Below are 14,878 nucleotides of genomic sequence, written 5' to 3' on the forward strand. Positions count from 1 at the left end.
AAAAACCTGTCAGGATGGTCGGCAGCTGCAATCGAACCCACAACCTCCCGAAAGCGAAGCCAGCGCTCTACCACTTGAGCTTCTTCGGTCATTACGAAAGAAACAATGATAATACAGTATTGTACTTTTACTGAAACCCACTCTCCTACCTAACGGTGCAAAATACCTGGTATCATAGGCGTCTCTGGTGGGGGGGACGAGGGGGTCGCGTGCCCCCCAATATTTTGAAGTACAAAATATTAAATATTTCATTCTAATTTAATTTATTTACTAACGACAGAATAACAAATAAATAAATAAATAATAATAATAATCATATTTATTTGGAATGTATTATTCAGGCTATGGAACGATTATATTAGAGTTCTTGATATACCTTAGGGGATCCGTGAAGGTAAGCAGAAAGGTAACAAATGGAATCGAAGATAATAAATAGGTTGGGCTAGGTAGCACCATTTTAATCACTTTCTTCGATGTCTCCCCCCAAATTTTACATGCCAGAGACGCCAGTGCCTGGTATACTGTAAATGAGGCGCCTAGTATCAAAATCCATCACATCAATTTCGCCTAGTTTCGAGTAATCTCTCAAAACGTGCAGGGAAGCTCTCTCTCTATATATATATATACGCGTACAAAGTCCCATATTTGAACTAGTTTTTTAGTATGAAATATTAAGCTTTTAAACAAAATTCTGTTTCCGTGGAATTCCTTTAGATCAAATATAGAACAAGAGATATATAACTCAATTTCTGTAATTAAAAAAAAAACAAACAAACAAACAAAAAATAATTAAAAAAAACGGATTTGGCGGTTTTTGATACTATGCGCCTCAAATATACTTTATAATACCAAGCTTCACAGTAGAGTGGTTGAATGGAAATTTTTCTGTGTTTCTGAATTAATTACAGAAAATTCGAGACGAACAGAACAAAGAGAAACGGAAGATGGTAAATAAGCTTATCCAGGCACTGAAGAAAATGAAAGTGTAACTGATACTTTTACTGTTGCATATATTTCCTTAGATGCACTAACTTGTGTGTGCAATTGTGTATTTAGATACTTAAAAAAAACAACTTTTTGTATAATGTTTTTTTTTAATTAATTTTGTATTGATTTTTACAACTTATGTATATTATTTAAAAAAAAATAGGAATGATGGGACCTTGCAAGTGATGAAATTATTCACATCTTGGAAATGTATACTTACACTGATTTTCTAATGACTCTTTTTACACTTTCCTTGCTCAATAGTGGTAAGCTACGTTCGAAAACACTAAGAAACTCGTATAAAATTTTGCAACGAGATAATTACCCATTTAGTTATATTTAGAATAGAATGTGTTTTTATATAACAGTTGGTGTAATTTCCATGTGATTTATTTTAAATATCTACATATTGGATAATTGAAATGTTCCTTTCAAACAGCTTCAGGAAACCACTTTTTTTTTTTTTTTTTTTGTTGTTGTTGTTGTTGTTGTTGTTGTTGTTGTGATTTCCTATATCTCTTTCCAGTAGCATTAGAAAGCCTGTAATACAATAAACTCAGCATTGCAGGTTTAAAATCGATCTTGAAACTGAATTGAGTGTTCGACATTTTGCCTGTTCTTTCCAAAAACATATTAAATTAAGATCTATTGATTGTACTCTAAAACTATGAAAATGATTCATAAGATTTTTGTCTATTGTAGGAAGGTTCAGCGAGGTTTTCCGAAATACCAGACGGCGTTCTGGACAATACTTGGAAAGTTTTGGAATGCCCTATCTGTCTGGAGATTCCATCTCCTCCGATGTACATGTGCAGCGAGGCACACCACACATGCCAGTCATGCAGAAACTTAGTCCGGAAGTGTTCCGTTTGCAACAAGGATTTCGGAGATATGAGAAATCGATTGCTCGAGTCTATCTTGGAAACCATACCACTCCCGTGTCCCAACAGGGAGCATGGCTGCAAGGAAATTATGCTGTTGGCCGATCGCAACGCCCATGTTCGGATTTGTGCATACAAGCCTTAACCGAAGATCTGTGCCTTGAGACTACCAATAAGGGATTCTGGTAGTTTTTTTTTTATATCATCCCCTATAAACTCGTACTGAATCAAAGATAAACTAATAATGTATTAGCTTCCGTAAATAAGGGAGAGAGAAACAGGGCGCTAAAGGTTAGAACTGCTTAAATTGTTTCGTGCCTTTCAAGGATTTTTGTGGAAAATCGTGTTTTTTTTTCCATTGAAGTATTTGTAAACAGTACGTCTTTAACCCGTACCTGGAGAAATTTGCGACACAAACGAACATTACGATTTTTCTCTGCTACGGGAATATAATTAGTAGTCGTATTGTTTTATTTCGTTATGTATAAGATGATTAAATAATTGTCTTTTCGATTTGCTAGTTGAGCTCCTCAGATGGAATGAAAATGATTATGAAATATGTGTACAGGTGTTTTTCTTTAAAAAAAAAAAAAATGTATATCTATAGACGCAGTCAGGTAAAAAAAAAAGAAAACATTTTTATTTAAAAAAAAAAGAAAAACATTTACTCATATCCATGGGTGGAATGGAATTTCCTTTCCTTTGTCCCTGTCAAAACTTTGATATAAACCCTCCTGTGTAACCGAATCGTTCACAAGTCTTCCTTTATTACATGTGATTGTGAGTTCGATTCCCACTGGTCAGTTTTGTAAATAAGTTGATGGCTATTTAAATTAAATTATGAAATCGCAAACTTCTATTTAAAAAAAAAAATAAATAAAATAAAAAAAAAATACTAGTTGCCAAACGTAGTACATCACCGAATTAATAAGTCCTTTAGTTTACCGAAGCCTTTGTGGAGTGTAGCAGCATAGAGTTATTGTGTATTATAAGCACAAGTAATAATATTTGAACAAACGTACAATCTTATTATTTTAACTGCTTAAATATGATGGATGACTCATTAGCATACTTAAAATTGTTTTCCATTTTGCCGAGAGAAACTTCAGGACAAGAAACTTACGAAGAGAAAAAGCACGCCCACAACTTAGTTACATCACAGCATTTCATAGCATAGTTACTGTTATGAACAAGAATACTTTGATTACTGTAGACGAGAGACCTGGGGGAAAAAACATGAGCAATTTTCAGGGTAGATAAGAAATTTACTTAAGCTATTAGAACAGGTTAATTTGTATCTATAAAGATGTCACCCGACATAGTTACATCTACTACTTGATGAAATTACTTAACAGCTTTGCGACGTTCCAGTGTTACTTCACATATAAGCTACGCGTAAATTATTATTATTTTAAATCTGAAGTGAATTTCAGAATTCTACAAATGGATTGAAAGATTTTTTTTATATATAAAATTATTTTATTTATTTTTATGGCCAGTGCATTATTTATAATCATTTGATTTAACCCATTGAAGGAATATTAGTTTAACGAATAAACTATTATTTGTGCAGCAGTTAATTGTGTAAGTTATATGTTGAAGAACAGAAAGTAAATGCATCACAATATGCTAAGATATTGTAGAATTAGGAAAACTTTATAGATTTCTAATTGAAAATTACGTTTCGCAAGAAGTTATATTAGCTCTAAACGTGCTAAAATCTCATGCTATACGCACTAGCATTATCCATACTAATCTTAAATTTACTCTTGTTATTGAAAAACTTCGTCATGGCAATTCTTAGATATTTTTACTCACTTGTTAATTATCAAAAACAGAATATGATTTAACTGTATGGTGTTTGCAAATTAAAGAGAACCGTATTTTGTTAAAACACAGAATTGGCTTTAGTGTTTTGCAATACTTCAGCCTATTAGAAGCCATGACGCATTAAGCAACATTTAATTGGGTGATATCTGATCTTTTGTTTCTGAAGAGTTAACAACTCTCGATCTACTTGAGAGTTCCGGCTATAAACTAATGACAGAATTAATTTTCTGCGTATTTGACAATTTGCGATACAGTAAGATATTTTCCCTAATGTATCCGTAATCATAGCATTCACATTACAAATTTCATTAAATTAGTTGTGGAACTTTTCAAAATAATTTGGAGCAAGTTTAGCTAATACTTGAACATTTTGAGTCAGTTTTCACTGTATATCAATCAGTTTCATTGTTCGGTCTTCATGTCACAATACAGTAGATATTAAAAAAAAAAAAAAAAAAAAAAAAAGGTTCGGTTTTCATTTTATATTTAGATTTGTTTTTGAAAACCTTGTAGCTATTAAAAAGGACTTCCATATGAAGGTATTCCTTTCCAGATAACCATTAATTTAATATAATCATATTAAATTAGTACATATCGCCTGTTTATTTTAAGAGTGACATAACTCAAAAATCACCCTTATTGACTTATGGGCTAATCTTGATGTCTATATCTCGTAAAAATTTCACAGAATGCTCCCAAAACTGGGCGCTAGAGAGCACTTTGTGTCGTTCTTGCGCCCATTTGTTTCCATTGCGTTTCTAAACTTTCAAACGCTTCTCCTGAAAAATTAGGAATTTTGAGTTGTCATTCTTTAAATCAGGCAAATGTAGAAATTTTTAAGTATGTACACTCATGACCAAAATTATTGTCGCATGTCTATAAATATGTTGTTGTAGGAATATAATATGATAACGAATTCGCCCGGTATTTCTTGTAATGTTAGCATGTGTATAATCGGCAAAGATACTGTATGTTTGTGGGAAATTTCATGTCAAAAGAGCAGTTAATAAGAACAATAAAACGAAAATAAAACTTTCTTGTCCATTTAGCAACATTTTGTTTTACTCATTCTAATTTTCGTAGATAATAACCTTAATTTTGGACTCATGTCCAAAATGATTGTCGCATATCTATAACTGTCTCGTAAGAATATAATTTGATAATGATTTTGCAGGGTCTTTTAATACTGATATTATGTGTATAATCCGGAAATGTATATTTGTGATAAATTTCATAGGAAAATAATTATAAATACGAAAATTACAATGAGGAAAACAAAATGTTGCTAAATGGACAAGAAAGTTTTATTTTCGTTTTATTGTTATTTACTGCTCTTTTGACATGAAATTTGCCATATACATGTCTTTATCGATTATACACATACTAACATTATAAGAAATACCGGGCGAATTCGTTATCAAATTATATTCCTAGAACAACATATTCATAGACATGCGACAATAATTTTGGACATGAATGTACATATAATAACAAGGAACTCCTTTCAATTGCGTATTAGAAGGGTAAAAAAAGCCTGAAGCTTCCGTTGCATTTATGTTGAATGTTGTTTTTTAATAATCAAAGATCAAAATCTCTCTTAAAAATCTAGTCAAGTTTTTGCCTCAACAGTTTACTATGTGAGTAAAATTCTGTCGGTTAAATCTGAAGTCTGTTAATTCGAGAGTTTACTGTGTTTTGATCGATATCAACCAAATATATCTGAAAGCACCGTTCAGAATACCATAAGCGAGTACATCAGTCGAACGGAGGTCATACTGTTCCCTTCACCTATAGTTGGCTGTGTAACAAAGGTATGGATGCATTAGGTTGGAAAATGTAAATAGCCGTACACAAGTGTGGCGCTTATATTGAAATTCCCATTACTGATAATTATCTTAAAAATTCTAGTTGGCGATTAGTTACGGGTGGTTCTATGATCGAGCTGAACGTGATATTTCAGAAGCTTCTAGAATAGTTCCTTTACAAATATATATATTTTTATTTAACTCAGGTAAAATTTTAGCATTATGATTAGAGTGTACGTTCTTGTCAAAACTGTCTACCCATCTTTATTTGATTTAATTCCACCCATGGATAAGCTTACAAGGCCTCTTGTTTTCTCTTTTACACGTCTGTACGCGAAAAGTATGAGAGTTCGCTCCGTAATAATATGTATATATGGTAACTCATAAGTATTTGATACGAAGACGGTTTTGAACCGGTCGTTCCCAATTTCTTTGAGTCATTCATCAAATTGGGAACAACTTATCGTTGATCTTCAGCAGTTGTTAGCTTACCAGCCAGAAATAGCACTACTGAATGGCAAACTTAAAACCTACTATTTTGCCTAGTGTTGGGATACTGGTGTATTTACCTTATTGCTGGTAGGATCTGGCATGAAAAGGGAAAGAATATTTGGCATGTTTTTGTTTGTTTGTTTATGAACTTTAATACACCTGTTACTTTGGCGCATATATGAGAAACGAAATGTATAGTCCTGTTCAAATAACCTGGCCCCACCGTTAAAAGACCATATTTTCACAGCCGTATGCAGGAAATTGTGATTCTAGATTGAAGTATAGAAAGCTCAGTTGTCTAAATAAAGTTAATATTTATTAGTTTTAGTTCAATTTACAGATAAGATTTTTTAAAAAGTAAAAGTGACTGACAAATTTTTGAACAAGACTGCATTGATTTGATCATAGTTACATCTAATTATATTACCATCTACATATAGTATTATCTCAGATCCATTGTGCTAAAGACACTCCCCTCTCCCTTACAAGATCTAACTTCTTTTGTATTCCCAACAAATGTCTGATATCACCAATATCAAATACTGAATGAGCAGTACTGTATGTATATATTGTAAATACCAGATATATTCGTTGAGTTATTTTTATGTATGTTGCATGGATACATATGGGAAGATTTTATTTACGTATGTATGTGTAAATTAGTTGAAACAGAGATGTAAATGTATCGCCATTTTATGTTGTAAAATATCAAATATTACTTTGCTTGTAAAATTGGTTTAATTTTTTTTAAAGAAAAAAAAAAAGCTTAATTGTACAGTCATTAGCGGAAATACATACCTACTCAGTATACGTTTTACTGAACATCCAATACTTTGGGGAGAATTGGAACGGAAAAAAAATTAAGTTTCGACATCAGATTTTTATTATTATAAGAATGTTATAGCGGCAAATGTTATGTCTGCACATGCTAACATAATGAATTAATTGACGTGGGTTTCTTCGAATTTCGGAATTTTTTAAATGTGGCAAATTATATAGAAAATGTAGATTATGTAATTATCTTCCAGACATGTCGAGGTGTGTAAAGATTTATAAAAATATTATTTGAACTGTGTTAAAAATTGACCCTATCATGTTTTGATTATTGGCTGTTGAGTTGACCAATCATTCCAAAATTATTTGTTATTTAGCAAGCTCTCAGATCCAACTCTTAAAACAAATTAACACTGCAATCAATAACAATTAGACTGAAACCTAAAGAAATTATTCTGGTATTTGCGCAGTGGAGCCGCCGACGAAACTCTAGAAAAATGTCTGACTGCGGAACATCCGGATTTCGAAGTAAGAACACAAACTAATAGCGTATGGTTACTTGGTGGTGTTCTTGAGATGAGTATATATATATATATATATATATATATATATATATATATATATATATATACGAGGACTGGTCAATAATAATCATAAATGGGTAAAACATATTTACCTATACTAATCTTCCAAATGTTGATGATTTTTTTCAAAATAGTTCCCATTACATGCAATGCACTTGTCCCAACGTTTTTGCTAGTCATCAAAAACATGCAGGAAGCCATTTTGAAACAGATCCTTCAAAAATCGCCTCCGCAGCTTTCACCACAGTCCCTGAAGATGCGAAACGCCGCCTCCCTGAAGTGTTTCTTCAAAATTGGAAAAAAGAAAGAAACCACAAGGGGCTAAATCAGGGCTATATGGAGGAGGGAGTACACACGAAACGTTGATCTTTGTAAGATAGTCAACAGAGTTTCTGTACTGTTCTTTGCGTGTCACTTCCATGTGCGCTTGAACGGCTGCCAAGGTCACATTCCTGACGTCATGCCCTTCAAACTTGCTCGATCTATTCGTCACTTCTCTCACTACACAGACGTGTCTCGTTTTCTGTATCTTGCTGTTGTATTTACCTCATAAACAGTTTTTATTGATCATCCTGCGTATATATATATATATATATATATATATATATATATATATATATATATAATATATGAAATATGGAGTGGGTGTGTAGTTTCCTTAGGGATTGCATCTAAAGTGTAAACTTGAAACCAATTTTTTTTTTTTAAAAAAATTGTATCCAACGGATACAATATCTAGAAGATGTCTAGTGGAAATTGTTGATAATGGCTTACGTGAGGAGCCGACTTTGCATTGGGAAATTAATTTAGTATCTATTTATTTGAAGCCCATACCCTGAAAAAGACATCTGGGGAGAGTTATTGCATTGTAAAATAAATAAATAAATAAACAAAACCTAAGTAAACAAGAATGTAGATAAAATACTTGAGAAGTCATTTTTGTTCAGTATATTGAGTATATTTTAATAGCGTTACTTTAAAAATCTGATTTTGCTAGTTTTCAAACAATGGATTCTGGTAATACGTAAACCAAGGAAAAACATCACACATATTAAGAAGGAAAAAGGATTTGTGCTCTTGAAATACAGGGAAAATGTGGTTACATTGTGTCCAAGGTGTTATTGTTCGTATATACCTTCCCCTATCATTATTGTTCGAAATAGTAAAAAACTACTCGTCGATTCCTCTTAATGTATTAGCAGCATAGAAGTAGAAATATCCTATTGTCTTTTAGTTTGTAAGAAATACAGTAAATGTTATCATCAGTAAAAGAACATTGCATTACCTCACAAAATCACGAAACGTTCAGGTGCCATCATAGTTAGAACAAGGATTCTCAACGTTCTGATGTTCCGTAATCTTGAAAAGGGACTAAAAATTTTGAGTCCTGTTGATTTTTTGGACTGATTTTTTGTTTTAAATCTTCTTAGAATTTTTTAAAGTGTCGCGGTACACTGTTTGGGAATCCTTGTTATGTCGGAAATAAAGTCTATTATGAAATCAAGTTTATAACTCTTTAATTTATACAAATCTATGTCGACTGATAATCATGTATTATTTAGTATTTTAATTCAATAGTGTAAGATTATGATATTACTTGAAAAAGATGAATGTGGTGTAGAAAAAAAAATTCAGTTTCAAAGAGACATTTGAATACCTAATTCTGGTCTCGATCTAGTCAAGTCTCTCTCTCGCTCTCTCTGTCTTTGTTGTACTCTTTTCTCACTATTTCGTTCACGGAAATAGTATACATGTAATATCACGACATATTTGACTGGTCCACTTTACTGTTGAAATAATGTATAGCTACAATTTGTTAAATCGTTTATTGCAGACTTTACTATGGAGAAGTCACTACTGACAGCGAGGGTAAAATTTGATAAAATAGTGGTTCAATATTTGTTAATGTTTAGAAAGTACAGTATGCTATTGTTATTAAGACTTAAGGACCCGGGAGTATTAAATACGAATGTGGCACGTATCTTCTCTTTGTTTTTCTTAAAACTAAAACTTACCAAAAACAGTGTTCATAATTCACAAAGTATATACCTCACACCGAGTTTGGCATTTAAAGGGTGTAGGGGCAATTATCGCACTCAGTTTGAATGTATTGACAAAATTTTATATACCTACCAGTGGCAAATATTGTTATCAAAGTTCAGAAAACTATTCCTTATGGATTTTTAACTAAATGCAAATGTTGCTAATTAATTTGTTCGTGAATACTTCAATCCACCACGCATTTGTGAAGTTGAAGCATGAACATGGAAGTTAGGACACAAACTTGAACACAGAAGCAACAGACTCGACTAACCCAGCGTATTTTAAAATTACATAGTATAAACCTATTGTATTGAAAGTATTCACCAATATGTTACAATCTCCGTAATCCTTTATTGTACAGGGTGTTTCAAAATGAATCAGTTTTAAGGCTTTGCAGTATTTATTACGTTTAACATACAATTATAAAACATCAAATGAAAGAGCACCTCAAACAGTTTTTGCTACAGGTGTTCAATGTGAGCACCATTCGTCACTCGACACATCGAATCGATAGAAGAATTCTTTCCAAACAGTTGAAACAACTGCTTGAATCTTCTTTCTTAAATTTTTCAGTCGTTAAAATTCTCTACACAGACGTCACTGGAATTGCTAATTCACGATTAGCCTTCCAAATTGATTTTTTCGTTCAACACGTTTTTAAGTCATTTGGTCGTCCTGTAATCTTTCCTTTGCACACACAGCCGGTGTTCTGAAAATGAGGATACTATCTGCGGATATTGTTATCACTTGGTGGATTGCCGTTGAACTTAATACGGAAAGCACGTTGTACTGTAATTACAGATTCGATCTTTGCAAAATGTTAAATAATGATAATAAAGAAAGCTTTCTGTACACTAGTCGCCATGTTTGCTACTAGTGCTTTCTAACGGCAGACAAAAGAAACAGCGCATGCGCATCAGTGCGTACAAAACTGAGTTGCTCTTTCATTTCATGTATTATTTATAAGTTAATTGTAATAAATACTACAAAGTCTTAAAAATGGATATTCATTTTGAAACACCCTGTATATAGTTATACAATCACGTAGCAAAATGTAACATCTATAGCTGTATGGTAGAATTATTACAACAAAAGGAACTATGAGTAGGTCGACGTTTACTAACAGTTGGCGTGTTATGTTTCTTACACAAAACTTATGGTACCATTTTACAGTTGTCAGATTATGACTCTGAAAAGAAGTTGTTTATAAAAATGTTTATATTTGGAAAAGATTCTTACTTTTTAGTTTTAAGGGATAACCTCCTGAAGTTCTGGTAATTAAATTTATTCATTCTAGCACGTAACATTGTCCACGAAAATGGTTTCTGTATTGTTTTTACTTTTATATTCGCTGTATAGTAGTTACACAAATACTTCTGTAACTTACAGCAAAAAAAAAAAAAAAAAAAAAAAAAAAAAAAAAAAAAACATTGGGTAAACTTCCGTAGTTGGTGTGATCTCTAATAAAAACTTGAGAACGGTTATTTGAATAATTATACAAATGTGAGTTATTTATATTTTCAAAAGAATATTACTAAAATTAAAAGCAGAAAGGGGTAAAAAAAGAACTAATTCCAAACAATGGACAGGGTTGTAATATGGCAATCACGTAATCATTCTTTCATTTTCAGCGACCTCCTTCCCGAAAAGTAATTAAAACATCAGTAAAAACTTTCAAATAGGGCCGTCGTGGCTCAGTGGTACAGCATTCACCTCTGGTTCGCAGCTCGCGCCAAGTGAACTTTGTTGTGGACAAACACAGTGTGCCTGTTTTTCTTGGGGTTCTCCCGTTTCCTCCCACTTTCTTCATTCCACAATTTCCTTCATTTCTCATCATCACCATCTCCTTTAGTCTAGCCTGCATAACTGTTGAACGGAAAACTGTAAGATTTAATTTCAACATTCAAATAACCCATTTTGACATATGAATGTTAAGTAGTTCGAAGCCCACGAGTTCGCATCTTGGATGTTGATAGTATCACTAAAGGAAGTCGCGAGAGAACTTATACATGACTAGCTTTTCTTTCACTCATTATCAGTTACTTGTCTCTGTGAACTTTTTTTTTTTTTTTTTTTTTTTTTTTTACGACGAAATTTCATTATTCATTTTGAAACCCTCTGTAGTACTTTTCTTTTGTAGTATTCGCTAACTGAGGAAAGTTAATTCCAAGAAACTAATACTCTACATAAACGCAGAAGGCCTTCCCCCAACCAATAACACACCAAAGAATGAAAAGTGTGTGACGTACCTCATACAAGCACCATCACACAGTGAAAATACGCACACATCATAATGCCTAAAATTATGAATAATTACAGAAGCATGATAAAAGCACAAATTCAATGTTAACCAAAACAAAACACTATAGTAAAGTGTGCGTTAACTGGGATCAGAATGGAGTAGGACAAATAGTACAAATCGATCAAGTAAAGCTATACTTCGCGTCACCAGAATTGGCGTATAGCGTCAGCCAATAAGCTCGCAGTGCGCTGTTACTAAACCTTCAGAGAGGAATCTAATCATTTACAATTGATTTTGTTCGTATTTGTGGACAACTATGAATGATTACTGAAGATTCATCACTGAAGGTTCGGTAACAGCGAACTTCGAGCTTATTGGCTGACGCCATATCCCAATTCGGGTGATGTGGAGTATAGTGAAATGTGTTTTGGGGGCATTGAATGTATTGTCAGGAGGACTAGCTATTCTAGGACCAGTGAAACAACACTAAGAAAAACTACTCAAAAAAAAAAAAAAAAAGCTGTTTAAAGGATCAACTGTGTGTGTGTATAGACAGTTGAGTGGGGAAGGAGCCAGTGTTACCCCTCTTAAAAAAAAAAAAAAAAAAAAAAAAAAAGTATGTTGAACGGCTATAACAACAGCATTCTAGTAATTCTATTTAACTATATAAAATTGTAAATTTTGCACGCCAAATTAACGAAATTACTTTCATAAATTTCCACCAAAACCATGCCAACTAAGGAAGTAGACGCAAAGTAGTTTTTCACATTTTTCATAGTTGGATTATGATTTTATGTTTCCTTACATTTACTCTTGGAAGTAAACTGAATCTGACCTAATTAATTCCAAAGCTTAAACGATTCAGAGGCAGTGATTTCCGAGTTTCCTTCTCCGATTTTTCTGTTTTTCCTTACCTGTGTACACCGTTCTTTCTCGTAGCATTTCATTTATTCCTCCTGGAGATAATCGTTTGAAGTCACTGCCTAATTAACTCCGCAGAAACAAAACCTCAATGAACCTTTCCGAAAACAATTCCAATACTCCGTGAACACTAGATTGCTATTTAAAAAAAAAGAAAAAAACTATTTATTTTTTGTGCAATATTGCAAAATGTTTTATTTCTAAAGTTTTCAAAGCTTCAGATGTTTCGTTAGCAGTAATTGGGGATGGAAATTGTAAATGTGGGCTCCTATCTTAAATTTCCTTCCTTTTGAGTTTCTTGTTTAGTACAGTCACCAACAAAAGTTCTTTCCGTTTGATGAAATTAGTTTCGTAAATAACTTCGAATTGGAAGGACAATTTGAGTAGTTTTTAATAAATTAAAAAGAATGTAATTTTCAGTACTTTTCCACCCATACCACAGTTATTCCCAAACGCAAAGAATTTTTTTTTTCGCTGACTGTACAAGTGACACACAGGTTCTTTAAAGTTACGTGGTCATCACAGTAGTGGGTTGTGAATTGCATTGAGGCATTAAATGTGTGACTTGTAGCGCCATCTTGTTGAAAGTAGCTCTTTTATCTAGGAGATTGATTCTGCCAAAGCTATTAAGACAGGTGGATTTCTAGTTAATAAAATTGGAAAAGATTTAAGTGGATTAGTCTGCACTAAGTTGTAATGTAATAAAAACTGTAAAAGCGTTGAAAGTTGTAAAAGACTATATCTTATATTTTGAAGTGTGTCTAAAACATTAACATATCCTCTGTAACAAAGAGAACTTTTGTTCCTTAAGAGCCTAACATACTAAAAATAATACAAAATTTACCATTTTTCTTTTGTTTGTTTTTCATAAGTGAAAGGAGATAATGAAATGCAACTTACCACAATCATAGATAACGTTATTCTACAACAGAAAATATGAACCTAAGAGAGTTCAGTGTTGTTATCCATAGAAATTAGTGTTGCCATAATAACATTTCGCCCAAAATCTAAGTTAAGGCAGCGACTAGAGGAACCAACTCAGCTGCATTTGATTAGGTATCATGATATTTTGGTATCCTATGAACTACTTTTTAAATAACATTATTATTTAACTTTAATAACTGTATGTTAAATCTATTTTGTTTATTACAAACTAAATCCAACTATTATTTAAAAAGTAGTTCACAGGATTCCAAGACAACATAATATGTAATCAAATGCAATTGAATTCGTTTTTCCATTAGCTGCCTTAACTTAGATTTGGGGGAAATGTTATTCTGGCAACACTGTGATTTCTGTGAATGGCAACACTTATAATTCCTGAGGTTCATATTCTCTGTGGTAGAATAACATTATCTATGATTGTGGTAAGTTGCATTTCATTATCTCCTTTCACTTATGAAAAACAAGAAAGAAAAATGCCAAATTTTGTGTTAATGTCAGGCTCTTAATGTGATGAATGAAAAAAATAAAGCGAATGATAGACAAATTTCTCGATATAACTGTTTGTTTCGGACTTTTTTTTTTCAGTCAGATTAGTGATTTCCTCACCAAAAGTGTTATCTTTAATTGAAGGAATGACAAATGTATTTTTACTTCTCACGTGAACGTATCACTTTCTTGCTAAACTCATACTTATGAATATACGAGCTTTCAATTGAGAGTTGAGTCGCGGAATACTATCAAAGATTTCGATATTTCCTGAAACAAAAGAAAGTTAACCGAATTGTTTGAGGTATCAAAAACTCAACCTTAATTGAAAGTTGAGCTGTGATAAGTAAAGATGATTTGCGATCGTAAGTAGATGATATAATTGTGAGACAACTTTTTCTTTCATTTTGTCAGCAATGGCAATCACAAATTTCTTTTTCGATTTTAAACCAAGTTCATCTGTACATAGTTTCTTTTATATATATATAAAGAAATAAAGAGAAAAGTGGAAAATTCCAATAAGATAAAATTTATTGTGATGGCAGTGGATTTCTTCACAAGAAACTAATCTATTTATAGATGCCTTGTGAGATTATTATTTTGTGTGTAGTGCTTAGATATTTATAGGTAAATTGTGTCTTGAACTTTGTGAATGAGTGAGTGAAAAAAAAAAGTAACTGACCCAGGACATTATTAAACTTAACATCTGGAAAGGAATGTATGATCAATGTAATGCATGTACAGGAACATCGGATGCAATAAGGTCAGTCTTAAGACTAATAGCAAAACTTGCTGCTTGTATTAACTATTCGGAAGCGAATACCATTGTAATCGCTTTTCCGATGAACTGTATCACTTCCGATGCAAAAATAAAGAGATTATTTGCAA

At 32.5% G+C, this 14,878-nt stretch overlaps 1 protein-coding gene across 8 annotated transcripts in view; it reads left to right on the top strand.

Annotated features, from left to right (window-relative positions):
* The window catches only part of LOC145681289 (uncharacterized), an 85,189-nt gene extending 70,311 nt beyond the window's left edge, over positions 1–14,878 (top strand). For all 8 annotated transcript variants that reach the window (XM_081752918.1, XM_081752923.1, XM_081752919.1 and 5 more), the window contains exon 9: positions 1,690–14,878. In XM_081752918.1, the coding sequence (XP_081609044.1) occupies positions 1,690–2,013 (324 nt within the window). In that variant the 3' untranslated portion in view covers positions 2,014–14,878. The remainder of the gene's footprint in view (positions 1–1,689) is intronic.

The sequence above is a fragment of the Thermobia domestica genome, chromosome 3, assembly GCF_964235325.1.
Source record: "Thermobia domestica chromosome 3, izTheDome1.hap1.1, whole genome shotgun sequence".
In the NCBI taxonomy this organism is placed as follows: domain Eukaryota; kingdom Metazoa; phylum Arthropoda; class Insecta; order Zygentoma; family Lepismatidae; genus Thermobia; species Thermobia domestica.